This window comes from Ceratotherium simum, chromosome 26, assembly GCF_057802395.1.
Source record: "Ceratotherium simum simum isolate JZ-2026a chromosome 26, ASM5780239v1, whole genome shotgun sequence".
In the NCBI taxonomy this organism is placed as follows: Eukaryota; Metazoa; Chordata; class Mammalia; order Perissodactyla; family Rhinocerotidae; genus Ceratotherium; species Ceratotherium simum.
Genome location: NC_141925.1, coordinates 38,693,613 through 38,714,854, shown reverse-complemented (window position 1 = coordinate 38,714,854; position 21,242 = coordinate 38,693,613). Strand labels below are relative to the sequence as shown.

The 21,242-nt window shown below is 43.5% G+C and overlaps 1 protein-coding gene across 7 annotated transcripts; it reads right to left on the bottom strand.

Annotated features, from left to right (window-relative positions):
- Positions 1 to 3,483: 3,483 nt before the first annotated feature.
- ZNF789 (zinc finger protein 789) lies at positions 3,484 to 21,197 on the bottom strand. Of its 7 annotated transcripts, none has more exons than XM_014797148.2 (5): positions 21,110 to 21,197; positions 17,273 to 17,350; positions 14,329 to 14,455; positions 11,323 to 11,436; positions 8,832 to 9,954 (listed from the first exon to the last, which is right to left on the bottom strand). In XM_014797148.2, the coding sequence occupies exons 2-5, from the start codon at positions 17,339 to 17,341 to the stop codon at positions 8,942 to 8,944; spliced, it is 1,323 nt and encodes a 440-aa protein (XP_014652634.1). In that variant the 5' UTR covers positions 17,342 to 17,350; positions 21,110 to 21,197; the 3' UTR covers positions 8,832 to 8,941. The 7 variants fall into 7 exon arrangements, with proteins under 7 accessions (XP_087273708.1, XP_014652634.1, XP_004442887.1 ...); XM_004442830.3 differs by lacking the exon at positions 21,110 to 21,197 and adding an exon at positions 20,881 to 21,093; XM_087417578.1 differs by lacking the exon at positions 21,110 to 21,197 and adding an exon at positions 20,667 to 20,834.
- Positions 21,198 to 21,242: the final 45 nt, after the last annotated feature.

The following is a 21,242-nucleotide window of genomic DNA, read 5'->3' as shown; positions in this document are numbered from 1 at the left end:
TTCTTCTCAGTTCTAGAGGCTGGAAGTCCAAGATCAATGTGCCATCAGGGTTGGTTTCTGTTGAAGCCTCTTCCTGGCTTATAGACAGCTGCCTTCTCACTGTGTCCTCACATGGCCTTTCCTCTGTGCAGTGGACAGAGGGAGATCTCTGGTGTCTCTTCCTCTTATAAGGACACCAGTCCTATGAATGAGGGTGCCACACTTACGACCTCATTTAACCTTAATTAGCTCCTTAAAGGCCCTGTCTCCACATACAGTCACATTGGGGTTAAGGCTTCAACACAAGGATTTTGTGGGGGACACAATTCAGTCCATAACAGTGACGAACAATCTTGTATTCCCCCATAGCACCTAGTACAGCATCTTGAAAAATGGTAAATCTAGATTTTTGTTAACAAAGTGATAGAAGACCTGATTGAAGCTAGGAGGGGAGTTATAAAGTTATTTAAATCTATTGTCTTAGCATGTCTTTGTTTTAAACATTTCCAAGGTCTATTCTTCTGGAAGGTCCTGTGCCCAGCTTGGGACTTCAAGGTCTCCAGGGCAGTGGCACACTTAAAAGAGAAGCTCCTACGGCCCAAGGTGGGAACTGCAGGGGAGGGATCTGTGCCCTCTCACTAACCCTACCAAAGTAAGGAACTGGAGGGTCTCGAAGCATCTGGCGGCTCCTAGAGGGGAAGCAGGGCAGGGCTGTCCACCAGGCAGCACAGTGGGGCAGGCGAGGCTGAACAGGTGAGCCCCTGCTTCCCACATGCTTATCTTCTGGCAGGATTCTGAACAGCCTTTGGCAACCATTTTTGCCCCAGCAGATGTCACAATGGATCTGGAGATCACAGCATGGCTTGGGGGCCTCTGCAGCCACTCATCTTGGGTGCCCAGATAGCCACACTGCCACTTTGAATGGACTGGAGCATCTGTTTTGGCACTCCCGGCCTCTTCAGAACCTGCTCTGGATTCTTTTGGTGAGCAAAGGGCTTCTCATAATTGGGCTCCTCATTTTGATTATTTTTAATTATCCAAGGCCCACTTGCTGGATCATATGATTAGCTATTGGCCACAAGAATAGCCCTTAGGGCACCTTTCTGGTTCTCTTATAGCTAAGTGTACTGCCCACAATTCAGTCTTCTGTCAGGCCAGAATCCTGATTTCCAGATAGTTCTCATCCATACAACCCAGAGCTGCCATCAGGAAACCAAGCTGCCATTTTTTGCTTTATCAGAGAGTTCGATAGCTTCCACTTCAGTGGGGGAAAGAAAGTCCTTGGGAGGGGTTATTGCCAGTCCAGTAGCAGGGCTGCTGCTCTTCACTGATGTAACATGTGCCCCCTCAAGGCCTTTCTTGTGGAGGGGTGTGGGGAGGTTAATGCTCCTCTGAGCTCTAAAATCTCCACTACACATAGGTCCAAAATCCTTGATCTAAAGCCTTGGGGCCATATGTGTTCCAAAAATCAGAATTTTTCAGCTTTTAGAAAGGTAATGTATTTACATAACACCACTTAGGGGTTTGGGCCAGTATTCCATAATCCACTACACTAATATTTCTGGAACAAAATATATGAACATGCATGCCAATTGGGATAAAGACTATAAATTAGTCTTTATTTCACCACCAGATGAGTTCAGGTCAGCTCAGGTTTGGTAACCAAATAGATTATGAGAAAACATCTTTGCCCTCAGAAATTTTTGGATTTTGGAATTGGAAAAAAAGGGATTGTAGACATTTATATAAATATAAATATATATATATATGCACCCTGGATATTTATACATGTATATTTATAAATATAAATTTATATATAAATATCTTTATCTATCTACCTAAAATTTTAGATAGATATCCAGAAACACACCAACAAGGCTAAATTTTAAGGACAGAGAGTCCTTCCTTACCCAGCAAGACCTGTTTCCCTAATTCTCCAGCATTACATCTCTGTAGATATCCTTCTGAGCCAAGTGCAAGTCCTCCCACTTCTCTCTGGTGAAATACACAGACACATCCTGTAATGACAGCAACTCCTGAAGAAATAGTGAATAATTACAATTCTTGTACTAAAGTTAAAGAGGATGGACATTTTAAAGATCTTGGTATTTGAAAGTACCTCTTCCACTGTATCACTGGACCCCTCAGATTTTTTTAAAACTTTTTAATAAAGTACAATTTACAATATAAACAAACTAAATGAATTTTCACGAACTAAACACACTCATGTAACTAGCTTCCGGATCAATAAACTAAACATTACCAGCCCCCAAAAGTCCCTCCACCTTGTGCTCCATTCCACTCGCTATCTCCCACCCCAAAGCATTAACTTCTCTTCAAGCAACACAGATTAGTTTTACCTATTTTTGTATTTTATATAAATGGAATCATCCAGTATGTATTCTTCTGTGTCTGGTTTAATTTCACTTATATTTTTGAAATTTATCCATATTGTAGTTGTGATATTTGTTATGACCTGAAGGTGTGTGTCCCCCTAAAATTAATATATTGAAGCCCTAATGCCCTGTGTGGCTGTATTTGGAGAAGGGGCCTCTAAAGAAGTAAAGTTAAATGAGGTCATAAGGGTGGGGCCTCACCCAATAGGATTAGTGTTTTTAAGAAGAGACATCAGAAAGCTTGCTGTCTTGGGCCGGCCCCGTGGCTTAGCGGTTAAGTGCGTGCGCTCCGCTGCCGGCGGCCCGGGTTCGGATCCCGGGTGCGCACCGAGGCACCACTCCTCCAGCCATGCTGAGGCCGCGTCCCACATACAGCAACTAGAAGGATGTGCAGCTATGACAGACAACTATGTACTGGGGCTTTGGGGGAAAAATAAATAAATAAAATCTTTAAAAAAAAAAAAAAAAAAAAAAAAAAAAAGAAAGCTTGCTGTCTCTCTACCTGCGTTCACCAAGGAAAGGCCATGTGAGGACATGGCCGCTGTCTGTAAGCCAGGTAGAGTCCTCACCAGAAACCAAATCAGCCAGAACAGAAATTTATTTTCTCACAGTTTGTAGGCTAGAGGTCCAAGATCAAGGTGTTGGCAGGGTTGGTTCCTTCTGAGGGCTTTCTCCTTGGCTTCTAGATGGCCGTCTTCTCCTGTGTCTTTACATGGTCTTCCTTCTGTATAGATCTGTGTCCAAACTTCTTTGTTTTATAAGCAAACCAGTCAGATTGGATTGGCGCCCACCTTAATGACCTCATTTTAACTTAATCACCTCTTTAAAGGCCCTATCTCCAAATACAGCCACATTCTGAGGTACTGGGGGTTAGGACTTCAACATGTGAATTTGGGGAAGAGACAAAACTCAGCCCATAACAGATGGGAGCTGCAGAAAAGACCAAGTTTAGTTATTTGTCCAATAATTCATTCAGTTTTTTACTGAAATGCTTCATCTTTTGCGAAAAAATGTAGGAGGTATTGTTGTGATCACAGATTAGAATATCTTAAACATGTATTAAGTTAGCTTAATGATAACAGCTCTAACAAACAGAATCAAAAAGGTATAGTTGCTCAAACACAATAGAAGTTTATTTTTCACTCCTGTTAACAGTTTAAGGCCAATATACGTGACTGGCGGGGTGGTTTTCCTATAAGCAGTCAATCTGATGGTAGTCCTGCCATCTTCCATACATGGCTTCCAAGATCCCCTGGGGGTTTTCTAACCTGGTCAACTGGAAGGGAGAAAAGAGCATGGAGATGTGAGAGGGCTTTGATGGGCCAAGCCAAGAAGTGGGACGCATCATCTCTACTCACACTCCATTGGTCAGAACTCAGTCACCTAGCCACATTTAACAATACAAGCTATGAAATGTAGTCTAGCTGTGTGACCAGGAAGAAGACAAAACAAATTTTTGATAAACTGGTAGCAATCTGCAATAAGACTCAGAAAGCACGAACTATAAAAGATTGATGAATGCAGCTACATTAAGATTAGGAAAAGACAAGATAGGAAACACAGCCCACGAAGATGAAACATGCTCAATCACATCAGTACAAGAGAAACGCAAATTAAGCCACAATTAGATACTATTTCACCCCTTATAGATTATCAAATCTTTAAAAATCTGTCAGTACCAAGTATTGACAAAGATATAGAGTGGTGGGAACTCTCATCTATTGCTGTTGGGTGTGTAAATTGTTACATTTATTAGGGAAAACAGTTTGGCATTACTTCTTAAAGTTGAAAATGTATATATCCTATTTCCAGGTCTTTTCGCAGGGAACTAAGAGGCATGTTGACATGTTGTTTTATAATAGCCCCAAACTGGAAACATCCTAAAAGCCCATCAAAAAGAATAGATTCATCAAATGTGGTATATTCCTGCAATGGAATTCTCAGAACCAGTGAATATGACTGAACCACAGCTACACAGAAATATGGATGGTTCCCAAAACACATATGCGATGAAAAATCAAGAGTATGATTCCACGTTTGTAAAGTTCCAGAAAAAGCAAAACTAAGTAATATACTGTCGATACATAAACAGAGAGGTGGTATGAATACATAATCCAATGGAATGGTTTACGTCAAGCTCAGTATCTGTTAACCTTTGGCGAAGGAGGGAGATGAAATTGGAGAGAATTTAAGGGGCTTTTGTTATTCTGAAAATGATCTATTTCTTAACTAGGATGAAGATGCATGAGTGTCCTTTTATTACTATTATTTACTGTCAGATATCTTCATACACATTTGAATTATGATATTATTTCACAGTAAGCACAGACAAGTTTATTCTGAAATATTGCTAACATACAAGCATAGAAAATAGATTTTAAAGTACATTCATATCTGCACCACACAGATTTCTTTTTTTTTTTTTTTTTTGGTGAGGAAGATCAGCCCTGAGCTAACATCTGTTGCCAATCCTCCTCTTTTTGCTGAGGAATATTGGCCCTGGGCTAACATCTGTGCCCATTTTCCTCTACTTTATACGTGGGACGCCTGCCACAGCATGGTTTGATAAGTGGTGCATAGGCCTGCACCCGGGATCTGAACCTGTGAACCCTGGGCTGCTGAAGCGGAGCACGTGAACTTAACCACTATGCCACCGGGCAGGCCCCCAGATTTATCAATTCTTAACACGCCATGTTTGTTTTAGATTGTTTTTAAAGAAATAAAACAATATATGCTGTTAAGGACCCTCATGTGCCCTCTCTATTCCCATTCCTTTCTCTCCCCCATCAGAAGGAATAACTATCCTGAAATTATGTATCCTTCTTTTCCCCATTTTATACTTTATGTACAAGATCTTGCATCCATAAACAATATATGTCCTGCTGCAGGTTTTAAATTTTATGCAGAGCATATTATACTCCAAATGTCATTTTGGAACTAGATTTGCCATTTTTAGATTGATTTATGTTTATGCATACAGATCCAGTTTATCCAAACTGCTATAAAGTAATCCCAGAGAGAGAAAGGTGGCAAAATGTTAAATGTGGTGCATCTCGGCAGATGGTGTAAAGGAGTTTTCTGTATTACTTTTGTAACTTTTTGAAAATTGGAAATTATTTCAGAATAACAACATCGGTACTGATTCACATACACTAGCAATATGGGCTTTGAAATGGAAGTGGGGAAAACATCCATTTATAATAGTGACACAGATAATTAGCCATAAATTTAATTTTAAAAAAATAAAAGAACTTATCTGAAAATTTATATTTTGCCAGGAAGTCATCTATTTCTACTTTAAAATTTACTTTAGAATTTCAAGTAGAGGGCCGGCCCTGTGGCTTGGTGGTTAAGTGCGCGCGCTGCGATGCTGGCGGCCCGGGTTTGGATCCCGGGTGCGCATCGAGGCACCACTTCTCCGTTCATCCTGAGGCCGAGTCCCGCATGCAGCAACTAGAAGGATGTGCAGCTACGACACACAACTATCCACTGGGGCTTTGGGGGGAAAAAATAAAATAAATAAAATCTTTAAAAAAAAAAAAAAAAAAAGAATTTCAAGTAGAGTTTCTGCTTTATACTTGCTTGCACCCAGTTTCCCCTCTTCTTCATTTCCACCAGCTAACAAATGTTAACAAATGGAGAACTCACCTTGATGAGAGCTACAGCTGAGAATGAACTTGAACAAGGTCCAGATCCACACAGGTGTTGTCAAAATTCAAATGGTGTGAGCTGCATACTAGTCTTGCATATGATCACGTTATGTGACATTTTAGTCAACTGTAACCCGATTGTAAAAATATGAGAAAATGAAAGCATTTATCAATTTTTATCTTATTTTCAGTCATTTAAATTTTAAAACAGCCTGTTTTTTAATTTATAGTTGAGGATTATTAGCTAAAGTAGACAAATTACATTTGTATTATTTATTTTTCTCCTTGATTTAAATGTGGTGAAAAAAGGTTCACTGGTCTTGTCAAGAAAAGATGTACCTTTTCTAGTCCAGTGGAATATTCTAGACCGTCGATGCCAGACTCTCTCAGCCTTCACCGATTGAGCTGATGCTTGCTCAGTCTATCCAGGCATGGAGCACAATGGGTCCAGCCCATTAGCCAAATAGGAAAGCCAAAACTTGAGCATTTCTTCCCCATTATCTTCTCTGGAGGGCTAGTTTGGAGCTCTTGCCGTAGTGCTAAATGCTAACGTGACCACATATTGACAGTGACGTTGCTAATCAGTGCTCTTGGCCTGCGACTGTAGTCTAGACTCTTGGGGAAGGCAGGAAGCCTAACCTGCGCTCACTCTCTTGAGGTGGGGGCTCCTTTCTCCCAAAGCAAGTTAGTTCAGCAAGGCTTCCAGACTAGCTCCATCTCTCCCTCCCTTGTGTCCCAGGAATTCTACTGAAAAAAATATTTTCAGCAAGCCAAACATTTTATAAAGGTCATTTATAAAGGGGAAAGAAGTTCATTTAATTTAGTTGTAAACAGAGAAGGAAGTGACACCAAGTGCAAGCTCCCTTGTTTCTCCATAAGTCCTCAGGGTCTACTAGGGCTGTCCAATAAAGCTGCCTGTGAGGATAGGAATGTTCTATATCTGTGCTGACCCTGAAATGCAGCTTTTGACTGAAGAACTTCATTTGCTCTTGTTTTTTTTTACTTAAATAGCCTCATGTGGCTAGTGGCTACCATACTGAATAGCACAGCTCTTTTCTTTCCCTTGGGACAGATGTGGCTGATGGTAGGCACGTTTCACGTTAACCCTGGATCCTTTAGTTGTGCCCTTCCTGGAAAGCTGAAAGCTTGTGCATTATCTGAACAGAATAGATTTAATAGCCTGGGCCAGACTTCTGTGTACTCAAGCCTGGATCTGCTTTTCACAGGTCATCTCCCACGGTTGTTTTAAGGGGGACTTCTCTCTCAGTCGCTTACTTCCTAACCAGTCAGAAGTCTCAACTTCTTAACTTTGCTTAGGGAAATACAATTTGGCAACGCTTTCTTGTAGCCAACTCATGCCGACAAGTACAAAAATAGCGATTAGGTATTTTTGAACCTAATATACAAATCTAACACTAATCATTATTTTCCTTCTGCAAGGATTAAGATTCCTCGATTTTATGGGGTGCCACTTGCTTTCTTCTCTTTCTCAATACAACTTTTTTGTTTTTATATGCTGGGTAAGAAGTTCATGGAATTGGGAGGAGCAAGAAAATAAAATCAAGAAGAAACTAGAGGGGATTTGAACAATAAGAGAGGGTCTAAACATGGGGCTGGCCCCGTGGCATAGCGGTTAAGTGCACCCGCTCCACGTGCTGGCAGCCCAGGTTCGGATCCCGGGCACACACCGATGCACCACTTGTCAGGCCATGCTGTGGCAGCGTCCCATATAAAGTGGAGGAAGATGGGCATGGATGTTAGCCCAGGGCCAGTCTTCCTCAGCAAAAAAAGAGGAGGATTGGCATGGATATTAGCTCAGGGCTGGTCTTCCTTACAAAAAAAAAAAAGAGACAGAGGGTCTAAATAGCAGCAATTTTTAACACAGACCTAAGAGGATGCTTAGGATATTAGAATTTCAAATGGATTTCTTGTGTTGGTGAGCTGTAGGGAAGAGTAATAGAGTCAGCTCAACCTGTTTAACCTGAACCTCAGAACATGGTTGGAATAATTATGGAAACAAAAGGGATATGGCTCCTCAAGGACTATAGTCGACACTTTTTGAGTACAATCAACTTATTTGTGGGGAGAAGTGTTGAAACACTGGTAGAGACACACAGAAGGGAAGACAGCTAATAAAGCAGCGACGATGGTGAGTGAATGGGGGTAATCGCACGGGAAAACTCTGAAACAGTGTAAAACACATGCTTCAGAGATATTCCACCCAAGGGGAGAGGGAGATCTGGTATTTATCAATTTCCCATCAAGCACTGATTGAGGCCTGCTCCCAGGATGTGCTAGTTAACCCACAGAGCAGTGGCATGGTTTCAGAAAAAGCCTGCAGGCCAAGAGACACAGACAGTGCAAGTCAGACGAAGCACGCAGAAGGCGTAAGGCCGGAGGGGCAGGGCCAGGCCCCAACAGCACCTGCTATAAGCATTGGCTTAGAACTCTCAGGAGGATCTAGCAGCACACTAATTTTAGTTTATAAATTTTAGTAATTCTTAATACCTCACTAGTTACTAGTGAGTAGCCCTTACTTTATTTTTAAAAAGTCTATGCAGTATCAGGTCATTCTTCTATATGAAACCAAGTAAAGCATTCTTAAATCATTCATGATCCATCACATGGTCTCCAGCCTGGGGGACCACAGAGCAAAGCTTCTATGCCTCCCATCTGCCTTAACCTGACTTGGGGGAATGAAAGTATATACAGGGGGCTCAAGGGAGACTGGACACAACAGCCTATTACAATTTCTATTAAGTACTTCTGGACTACAGCAAGAACGTCAGCTACAAAAAGAGGGTCCCCCAGAAAAACAAATTTCAGGTCCTGTTTATTTTCACAAAACAATGGAGTTACATATACTTGCAAAAAGTTTAAGTTCTGGTCTTTAAATAGTCGCTTTTCCGGTTCATATCAAGTAGATATCTGCTCTCTGTGAGTACCCTGATGCTTAATAAAGCTTGTGCGCCAACTGAAAGATTTCCCACATTTGTCACATCTATAGGGTCTCTCTCCAGTATGAATGACCTCATGCCGATGAAGATTTGCCTTAAAACTAAAAGTTTTTCCACATTCTCTACATTCAAAGAATTCCTCCTTGGTATGGATTCTTTGATGCTGAATGAGATCTACATTCCGACCAAAGGATTCTCCACATTCACCGCATTTATGAGTGTTGTGTTTAGTGTGAATCTGTTGATGGCTCATGAGGGTTGAATGCCGACCAAAGGCTTTTCCACACTCAAGGCATTTATGGGGCTTTTCTCCACTATGGATTAACTGATGTCGAATAAGGGTTGAATTCTGACTAAATGACCTTTCACATTCACTACATTTATAGGGTTTTTCTTTGGTATGGATCCTCTTGTGTTCAACAAGATATGCCATCTGACGGAAACATTTTCCACAGTCATGACATTTATATGGCTTTTGTTGAGGGTGACACCGTTTATGGACACTGAGAGCAGACTTCTGTTTGAAGGCGTGCCCACACACGTCACACTCAAAGGGATAGTCTGAAGTGTGCATTCTTTGATGTCGAACAAAATTTGCCTGACGCCTGAAGCCTCTTCCACATTCACTACATTCATAAGATTTTGCATTTGTAAGAATTCGCTTATGCCTCCAAAGCAATGATCTTTGATGGAAGGGTTTTCCATATTCATCATATTTGCCCCGCTTCTTTCTTGTTTGAGCATTCTGACCTTGAATAAGGTTAAGATTTTGAAGGAAGTCCTTGTTGCATTCACCACCAATAGTAGGGAGTGCAAGTCTGTAAATGTCCACAAATTCATTACATTTATGTAATTTTTCTGAAGGTATCTTGGCCGTTTTCTGCTTTACCGCTGATATCTTACATGATTCTAAATCTTCAGAAATTTTCTGCTTTGGAGTTAGCTTTTTCATCCTGTATCTGGCTTCAGAGCCTAGCCAAATAAAAAAATATATATAAATGACCTGTCCACTACAGAAGGAAAAAAGAAAAAGAAGCCAACTGTTTGTGATATCAGACACTCAAATGAAGCTAAGAAGTGCTCACTTAGTGACATCATCATACTGAAGTGGCCAAAATTCAGATTTTCATAAGACTCTCAGCTTTCGTTAACAGAAGAGCTCTTAACATCAACCAACTAAAATGCACAAGAATGTGTGTCAAAGAAGGCGAGAACTGAACCCATTATAGGAAAAACAACTTACTCTAGGCACTCGGTAGTGTCACATAAACGTAGGAGAGGTAGCATCTTAAACTTTCTAGATAAGCATGTTTTTAATAACCGGGAGAAACAACTCCTTAAAAATGGAGAAAGAGGGGCCGGCCCAGTGGCATAGTCATTAAGTTCACATGATCTGCTTTGGTGGCCCAGGGATCACAGGCTCAGATCCCAGGTGCGGACCTAGGTACCACGCATCAAGCCATGCTGTGGCAGTGTCCCATATACAAAATAGAGGAAGATGGGCACAGATGTTAGCTCAGGGCCAATCTTCCTCACCAAAAAAAAAAAAAAAAAAAAAAAAAACAGAAAAGGAGAAAGTATAAGATAGAATAGAAAAGGAACCAGAGGGAGTAGGTACAAAAGCCAAGGGAATAGAGCAGTGGTTCTCAACCACAGAAGGTTTTGCCTCCTGGGGAACATTTGACAATGTCGGGAGACATTTTGTCACAACTAGGGTGGTACTACTGGAATCTAATGGGTAGAGGCCAAGGATGCTGCTAAACATCCTACAATGCACAGGACAGCTCTCCCACAACAAAGAACTATCCAACCCCAAGTGTCAACAGTGCCGAGGCTGAGAAACCATGGGGTAGAGGGATGTGAAAAAGGGTAGACGCAGCAATCAGGACACAGCAAGTAGTTAAAAGTAGGTCCATCAAGAAACACCGAGGGAATATGAAAAACAAAATGGAAGCAAGGGAACAAGAGAAAGGATAAGAAATGAAGGTAGAATAAAGGAGTATCTAGAATGGCATAAGAGCTGTCAGAAAACAGAGAGCAACTGCTTCAGAGAAGCACTTTACTGCACTAGAAAGAGGAGGAGCCCTGCAGACTTGAAATCAAATCCCAACTATCAATCCACTAACTGTGTAACAGATGTCTTAACCTTTCAGTGTCTTCATCTGGAAAATGGGGATGATGGTCACACCCGCCACCATCAGAGGGCAGCAGGGATTCATGAATAAGTGGGAAAATATAGGCCCACCCCTGGCTCAGTATCTGGGGCACAGAAAGGCCTTCATTAACGTGACTTCCTTCCTCTGCAGGACTTACACTGAACTGGGGCTTCTCCTCACCCACCTGGGCAAGCACTACTGGAAGCCTTCCTAGTCCCAGCTCTTGGCAGATCCAGGATCCACGGCTCTTCCCACTGCTCCAGCTGACAGATCACCTCAGGTTTGGGAAACTGAAATCCTACTCACGGGGAAGTAAATGGGATGTGGCAGTTAGTGAGTTACAGAGAGACATCCTAGAGTTCAGCTGAACCCTGTTGGGTCTACAGTGGTGGCAAAGATAAGGACACTAACCAAAACGGCTGGTGAGAATGGAAATCAGCACAATCTTTGTGAAAATCAGGCAATCTTTATTGACAGCCTGAACAATATCCACACCCCAGGATGCAGTAATTTCCCTCTTATAAATACAGACAGTCCCCGACTTACAATTTTTTGACTTTAAGCGATATACATTCGGTATAAACTGTACTTCAAATTTTGAATGTTGATCTTTTCCCAGGCTAGCGATATGCAGTACGACACTCTCATGAGCTGCAGCTCCCAGTCAGCCATGTGATCACGAGGTCAAACAACCAATACACTTACAACATTCTGTACCCAGACAACCATTCTGTTTTTCAATTTCAGCACAGTTTTCAATAAATTACATGAGATAGTCAACACTTTATTATAAAATAGGCTTTGTGTTAGATGATTTTGCCCAACTGTATGCTAACGTGAGTGTTCTGAACACATTTAAGGGAGGCTAGGCTAAGCTATGATGTTGAGTAGGTAGGTGTATTAAACGCATTTTCGACTTATGATATTTTCAAATTACAATGGGTTTATCGGGACATAACCCCATCATAAGTCAAGGAAGATCTACACAGCGTAAGGAAAAATTAGGACAAAGATTAATGTACCTGAGATGTTCAGCTGACTTGTAATAGAGCAAAACTGGAAATAAATAAACTAAATGTCAATAGGGGAATGATTAAAGTGTAACATTTTAACACAATGAAGGCAAAAGTATTAGGCAGATATTAAAAATCCATGTGTTCAAAGAATATTTATTAAAATAGAAAAATCTCCCTATATATATATATATTTTTTTTAAGATTTTATTTATTTATTTTATTTCCCCCCAAAGCCCCAGTACATAGTTGTATGTCATAGCTGCACATCCTTCTAGTTCCTGTATGTGGGACGCGGCCTCAGCATGGCCGGAGAAGCGGTGCATCGGTGCGTGCCCGGGATCCGAACCCGGGCCGCCAGCAGCGGAGCGTGCGCACTTAACCGCTAAGCCACAGGGCCGGCCCATCCCTATATATTTTAAAACAGACTACAACACTCATGTAAAGTATGATTCAACTTTTATTTTTAAAAACTATATATGTGTGGGTATATGTATATAAGTGTACATACATACGAAAAAGTACACCAAAATCTTAACATGGGTTATATCTGGGCAGTGGGCCAGCCAATGATTTTTATTTTCTATTCAAACATTAAAAAATCATTCAGTAATATATATTAAGAGATTAAAAGTGCCACACCATTTAACTCCAAAATTCCAGTTCTGGGAATGTATCTTGGGGAATAATCAGAAATTCATGTAAGGATTTATAGTCAGAAACATCCACTGGAACATTGTAATACAGAAAATGATAAACACATAAGCAAACCAACAAATAAAAACCAAGCTAAACACCCCCAATGGGAAAATGATGAAATACTATGGATCATACAATAGAATTATATTATGATCATTTACTATATTTATGGGGTTTTTTTTTTTTTTTTGTGAGGAAGATCAGCCCTGAGCTAACATCTGCCAATCCTCTTTTTGCTGAGGAAGACTGGCCCTGGGCTAACATCCATGCCCATCTTCCTCCACTTTATATGGGACGCCGCCACAGCATGGCTTGCCAAGCGCTGCGTCAGTGCGCGCTCAGGATCCGAACTGGCGAACTCCGGGCCGCCACAGCGGAGTGCGTGCACTTAACTGCTTGCGCCACCAGGCTGGCCCCGATGGGGGCTTTTAATAACAGGGGGAAAATGCTGATGCTATCAGGTTAAGTTTTAAAGGGATTACAGAATTATGCAAAGAACATGCTCAGCTACATTTTTTAAAAGCATAGGGGAAAAAAACTGGAAGGAAATATTCCCAAATAGCAAGTGTTAGCCCTGAACGTTTTCCCCGGCTCTCATCCTATACCTTCCATGTTTTCAAGCATGCTTTTGTAATACTTTTAAAAGGAAAATAAACATTAAAAAATCCAGTGGTGGTTGGACAACCCCACAAGAAGTGGTCAAGACTCTGTGCCAAGAGTGTCAGTGTGGGGGCCAAACACGCGGCCCCAAAAAGAAGCTATTTAATGAGGAAAATCCCACAGTAGGAGCCTCGGCGTTGGAACAAGACAAAGGCAGGCTCCTGGCAAGATAGAAGCAGTGAAGGGTCAGAAATGAAGCCAGTTAAGCATTTCCTGGGCACCCAGTGATGTTGCAAACAAGGAAGGAACCCAATTCCAAAGAGAGGAAAGAAAAAGACTGTTCAAGAGAAAAAGAAGCTCGCCTTTGGAATCCAAATCAGCCACAGTCTTTTCACCTCCTAGAGGTCTTACAGACATGGAAGATGCAGGTGGGGGTGGGGAATGGATTAAGCATCCCCGACTTCTAAAACAAAAGGAAACTATTCATTGTCCACAATCCCTTATTTGAAAACCTTGAGACCAGATGTGTTTCAGGATTCAGGATTTTTCCAAATCTTACAAAGGTGCCTTGGTGTTTATATTTTCTATCATGTACCACCCCAAACAGGGTCTGGAACTGTACTTATAATCAAACACAGTGATATTTCTGATGCTAAATATATAGATACAAAGACCAAGTGGGAAAAATAAGGATGACAAATAGCCTCCTGTAGGATGAAATCAGGTTTTACCACCTGATGACTTGAGGGTGGGTCTTGTAGCCAAACGAGCTATGAAAAAACTTCTGGTTTTCAGAGCTTTTTCTGATTTTGGAATTGCAGATAAGGGATTGAGGACTCGTGCAGACTCAAAGCCAAATCTTCAAGCTGAGTCCTTACCCAACAAGATCAAGTTTCTGTAATTCTCCAGCATCACATCTCTGTAGAGGTCCTTCTGAGCCCAGTCAAGCTGGTTCCACTCTTCCCTGGTGAAGAACAGAGCCACATCCTCAAAGGACAGCAACTCCTGAAAACACAGCGACTAATTATAGCTCCTGTTCTTGCCATAACTTTGTGAGCTATTACTATTCTACAAGTGAGGTGTGATAAGGTAAAGTGACTTGGCCAAGTCAAGTCATTGGCCTACTCATTCAATTAACAAGTAGATTCAGGGCTCGACTCAAGTCTTCTGACCATCAGGCCAGGCCTCTTCTTTCTTCTATACTACAGAGTCGACAAACTTTTTCTCCAGAGGGCCATATGGCAAATACTTTAGGCTTCTCAAGCCACTTAGTCTCTGCTGCAATTATTCTGCTCTGCTGCTACAGCACAAACATACCCATAGACAACAGAAAGCGAATGGGCGTGGCTATGTTCCAATAAAACGTTACTAACAAGTCCAGGTCAGTTTGCCGACCCCTGCTCTATACGATAGTACCTTTGACAAATAATATATTTCTTCTGTCCCAAATTCCTTTAGGAAAGAGATGGCACACTCAAATGAGGTTAGTGAGGATAGGTTAGCATGCAGACCACTCACATAGGAATGAACAGGCTTAAAGGAAACCAACAAGGCACACTGAAGCACCCAGGGGTTGGCTATCATGGGGAACCATTACCCACTAGGTCTGAAGGGGAAGGTAAGGGAGGGGTTATTGGAGTCTAGAAAATTGTTGGAGAAGGAGCAAGACTGGAGCCCAAGGCCTTAGAGGAATGCAGCCACTGTCATCCTGCAGCCCAGCAGGGAGGGAGCTGTGGGAATAAACACCCGACATCAATTTCCTCCAGGCCTCTGGTCCCCTGACCCCCTCCATCCCATTGCCAAAAGCCAACCAGAAGCCAGAGGGCAAGGGAGCCCATCAACGGTGAATATAAAGGGCAGCCTGCCAGGATACAGACCAAAGTAGGGAAGGGTGGAGAGATATATATATCCAGAGGGGGCAAAGGGAGACTGTTCAGCACAATGTCCATGGCAGAAGTTTCCATCTGCAATTGTGTTCAACTCCTGTTGAACAGGTGCCTCACTCACACGCTCTTGCAGCCCTTGGAGCAGACAGGCCATGTCTGCCCCTCGCCCTTCTCTTACGAGACACTGCATGAGTTCACAAGGTATTTGTGCAGGGAAAGGGCGATGAGTAACAGGAAATACCCATCCCCATCCTGAGAAGCTTCACGTAGCTAGCTCCCCTCCGGAGACAGATATCAGAATCTCCCAAATTACATGGTCTTTCTTTCCTTCGTACCAAAGCTGATTTTCAGGGTTATGGTTTCAAGCTCTCTCTCACCACCATCCCAAATGTCCCTCCCTTTACCGCAGCTGCCCTGCAGATCTTCTCAACCTGACCCCAACTCAGTGCCTGCATTCTCTGCACCTCCGTGAAGATTAACAATCACTGGGGAATAAAATGGTTTAATCTCCCATCAAGTTGTCTCTGTACATTTAGGTTTACAGTTGGCCCCTTAATGTTGCTCAGCAACTCCTTCTCTCATATTCCTCACCAGTGATATTCTACACCTTTATCACTCTTGTTTCTTCAAGAAACATTTACTGAGCACTGATAAGTCGCAAGACTTCATGCTGTAGGTTACAGCTCCTGCTGAGGCCACAGGATATAGCTATTCAGGCTGTGCACTGCTCAAGTTGTGTGAATGGGGCCCCCTAGAGTTGTTCAATGCACAACCTATACAACCCCCTAGCAGCCCTGGTCCCTGCTCCAGGCAGTGAATGGCCCAGTCAGGGAAGATGGAGAAGTCAACTGCTAATGATCTAGTGGTCAATGCCCCATGGGAGGTAATCAGAGGGGGCTATGAGGACATGTTGCTCACCCCCAACCCCTCCCTTTCAGGGGGCACTGCCCAGTTAAGTCCCAGAAAATAGCCCACGAGGCACACGCTCTTTAACTCCTCACACATTCCCACCATCTTCCCCAGACATTACCCATATTTTCACTCATCCTCCTCTCTTCTGTCTCAGAGGAAGAGGTCGCTCTTCTAGTAATCCCTCCTCCTGTGCCTTTGATTCTATTCTCTCATGTCTCCTCCAGGGTCTTAATCTAATGACGATGACTCTTCCTTTTCTATATCTTTACCCTCTTTCCCTTGTGATATTGTGATTTATAATGAGAAATATATATTTGGTCTTCACCCCTGATTCTGGGACAGAGCTCCTAAAAAACCCTCAGAATTTCCTAAGGGATAAGAGCAAAGGAGCATCTTTTTGGTCTTTTGACCTAGGTTTCCGAAATAGCTCCAGAGCCATAAGTGAAAGGAGCGTCTTGTTACTCATAACAAATCTCTTTCAACCACACCTGAGTCCATTTTAATGATGTGATCTCTGGAAAGCTCCTAAGGATGGGGGCTGGTTGCCAGGGGACCAACCATGTGATTAGAGGGTTAGAATTTTCATTCCCCTCCACCCCCCACTCCAACACCTTCAGGGAGAAGAGAAGGGCTGGAGGTTGAATAATCACCAAAGGCCAATGATTTCATCCATCATGCCTATGTAACAAACCTCCATAAAAACCCAAACACGCGTTACTGAACTCACGGAGGTGCTGGAGGGTGGCGTGCCTGGAGAGGGCATGGAAGCTCTGCATCTCTTCCCACATACCTTGCCCTATGCATCTCTTCTATCTGGCTATTCCTGAGTTACACCCTTTTACAAGAAACCAGTAATCTAGTAACTAAACTGTTTTCCTGAGTTCTGTGAGCCACTCTAGTAAATTAATGGAACTCAAGGAGTGGGTCGTGGGAACTTCCAGTTTATAGCCAGTCGGTCAGAAGCACAGGTGACAACCTGCTGCAAGGACTATAGCGAGGAAGCAGAGGAAGAACCACAGCTCACCTTCCACCGGGCTGTCAGGAACACAGCTTCCATAGCCTGGTCTCTGAGATGGGGCAGGACCCCAGCCATCAGGCTAGGCTGAAGGAGAGAAAAAGATAACAAGTAAGGCCAGCCCAAATTTGAAGCTCTCTCACTAGGCAGCCCCGGGACAGGGAATTCCAACTGGCGCCAACAAACCTCAGCTAATACACAGTCACTGTGTTTGGTGTTGGAATATGTGATAAAATGAAAGGAGCCGCTAGAATATAGTCTTTTTAGGAATTTCTGAAGCTAGTTCAATTTCCAAACCTTAGTCCAGGAGCACCTGTGGCCCTGCCCTCCCCTTCTTGCTAGAATATATTCTGCAGCACCTCACTGAGAGATTGAATATACACAAGGACCAGAGCATAGATAAAATAGAACTCTGACCCGCAACCTGCAGCAACCAACCCAGAACCCAAACCACAACCAATGCAGCAACAGGCCCCAAATCAGGACCTGCTCAACAACCGGCAGCTTATCCCTAATATGTGCCCCCACTCCTCCAATTTAAAACCAACAGAGAAAGTCCAATATGCCCCCTACCGAATCACATAGGACGTCCCACTACTACCTATTTAACCTGCCTCCAGCTTTCCCAAGCCAACAACCTCCAAACTGGGCAGATCGGAGCTTTCTCTTTTTCCCCACTCTAAAGCTTTCCCCTGCCTGTCTTTGAGTCTCTGCCAAATACAGGTGATGGCGGCCGACTCCCTTGCTAGAGCAGGCTCTGAATGAAGTCTCTGCTGTTCTCACTGGGGTGGTCTTCCTTTGTTTCTCCATCAGACAGAATCAGCTCAGAGTGTAAAAATGACTGTAGGGTAGTTATCAGAGATTTCAGGCTTATATTATACACACAGAGGTAATTTCTGTCTAAATAAAATTCAGAGAGCTTTACTTGATATGAATATTTCATTGAGGGAGAAACAAACTGTAAACAAGGAGACTTCAAAACTGAAAGTGTTCAGAAGGTGGGCTCTCAGCAGTTCAGCTCAGCGTATAAAGCATGTGAGGGGGAGCAGAACATGCCACCCCAAAATATGACTGCAGGAGTTCAGGACATGCCACCCCAAAATATGACTGTAGGAGTTCAGGGCACGCCACCCAAAATATGACTGTAGGAGTTCAGGGCACGCCACCCCAAAATATGACTGTAGGAGTTCAGGGCACGCCACCCCAAAAGATGACTGTAGGAGTTCAGGGCACGCCACCCCAAAAGATGACTGTAGGAGTTCAGGGCACGCCACCCCAAAATATGACTGTAGGAGTTCAGGGCACACCACCCCAAAATATGACTGTAGGAGTTCAGGGCATGCCACCCCAAAATATGACTATAGGAGTTCAGGGCACACCACCCCAAAATATGACTGTAGGAGTTCAGGGCATGCCACCCCAAAATATGCCACTTGGGAATATTTTTTTGAGCTGGAGGCAATTGAAAAACCACAAATATAGGGAGAGGCTTTCTCTTATGGAATTATAGAGGACCCCTAAAAGAGAAAGACAAAACAGACTTTGTGTGGCTGACCGGGACCTAAAAGAAAACAGGGTCAAGCGGCCACGCCACAACCAAGGTGCAGCCACATACTCTGTTCTCAGAAAAACCACATGTACCCTAAACTGAGCGCTCCTTCCTGACAGATGGCCAGAAGCCTGACACAGCTGATTTTAGAACACTACTGTCTATGGGGGAACCAACAAACCAGTGGGCTTTCAAAACAATCCCTGTGGTCCATGGTTTTGCCTTTATAAGCTCTGCCCTCGCATGCCCTCCCTGGAGCGTACTTTCAATTTGTCCTGGAGGCTGCGTCTCCCCAGTTTGCAAATTATATGAGCAATAAAGCTTTCCTAACTAAATTCTTGTATTGAAGATGTTTTTATTGACACTCTGAACTCCCCTTATTTGCCTAAAAACAGATCCTCCAAAAGGAACTCAATTGTCATAAATCCCTTCCCAGGGAGTTTCATCAACCAGGGAAGATTGACTCTTGTCACAGCAGAGGAGATGAGAAGTTAACACCACACCCAGACAAACTGTCACAAACCATCAGACCTCCCATCTTCTATTCTTCTAAGGGCCCACTCATCTTTCCTAAGAATCGTTTACTCTCCCCTAAGATCCCCAGTCCCCTTTCCCTATTAAGATGGTATTTAGGTCTGAATTCTAAGCCACCTCAAGGAGTTACTCATTTTTCCCTGGGTATCTCCCATGTATACATCAGGTATACACGTTAACAAACTTGTTTTTCTCTTAATCTTTTATTGCAGGGGTCTCAGCTAAGAACTCAGAAGGGTAGAGAGGAAATTATTTTTCCTCCCCTACACGTGAATGAGGAAGTACATCGTTTTTATTGTGACTGGTTACTAGAAGCTTACATTCCTTTTAGAGGAGTAGCACTGTACAAGCTTACTTGTTGGTTCAGCTGTAGCTGATTGGCTAGGAAGCTGCAAGGTCACCCTGACATGAAGAAAGCTTAAGTTTCCTTTAAGGGCAGAGGCAGCATTTTGGGGAAATTAGGACAGTTTAGGTTTCCGTTCCCCAGTTATGGATGGTTGGCCTAGGGGTATTCCCAAACTGGGGCCTCTATTTTGGTTTGTCTTTAACATGATAAACTCAATATTGTTACTCTCAGGGAGTACAGAAGTGATGGGATACAGGGGATTTTCACTTTTTTCTTGTGCTTTTCTGGCCACCGGTGAACTCTGCTTTATGCAAGTGCATTTTTAAGCAAGTTCCTCACACACCGTTCACGTTCCCTAAAAACACTGTTTGGAAGACCCTCTTTAGCAAGGAGGCACTCCAAAAACGTCCTGATCAATGGCTCCAAGGCTGGGACAGGGGCCTCATCCCTTTCGTTATGTAAACTATATTACCTATGGTGAACTCTTTGTGTTTGCAAGTCAGAACCTAAAATGCCATTTCACAATGTTAAAAACAAGACAACAGACCCCAATTGAAGTCACTTATGCTAAGCCCCAGTCACCAAGCCTGGAGACTTAACCTAATGGCACTTTCGGCCGCTCCCAGGAGTGAAATCTTAAACCAGCCAATCTGGAACTACCTGGTCAGCACTAGTGAGGCCATCTGCCAGCCCCTAAAGGCAGGTACAACCAATCCGCTTTTCGCTAGTGTAACTTCCTTGTCCCGCTCCCTTCTGTCTACAAGTCTTTGCTTTTGCACCGCTCCTCGGAGCTCCCTTCTATCTGCTAGATGGGATGTTGCCCCACTCGTGAATCGCTGAATAAAGCCAAGATGATCTTTAAGATTTACTCAATTGAATTTTGTTTTTTAACAACGATAATGGGAATCCTTTAAACTTTTAATCACATCTCGTTTTCCCTCATAAAACCAAACCAAACAACAGGATTAACCAACCATTCATTCATCGGACTCTGTTCTTCCTTAACGCTCAAGACCTGACACCGCGGAAAACATCCAAAGCTGGCGTCTTCAGGAAGGCTCTCAGTCAATGAAACTTTCCCTGAAGGCCCGGGGGTCTCTCGAGCCCTGACACCTGCCGTGGCGCGGCCACCGTGGCTTCCCCGCGGCACCCACCCCTCCCATCACACTAGCTTCTTCCTCCCCAAACCTGCTCGGCGCGTCCGACCCTCCGCCGCGCCGCCTCCTCCAGGAAGTCCTCAGTGTCCACCTGCAGCGGCCATGGGGACTGGGCTCCCCTCTCGAGTTTCCAAGCCACAGCCGGCAACTACTCGCCGTCCCTCCGCTAACCCCAACATGAAGGCGCGAACGCGGAAGGTCCCGGCGCCTCTCACCCGCCCCATTGGTGCGGTCCGAGCAGAGCGTCCCCGCCCGCGTACCTTCTAGGAACCGCGGAGGCTTCGCAACTCTCTGGTCGGGTTAAGAGAGCGGCGGCCTCGCGTCTCACGCACCCACAGCACTGGCCCGGGCAAATCAACGGCCGCAGAAGGCGCCGGCTCAGCCACGTGACTT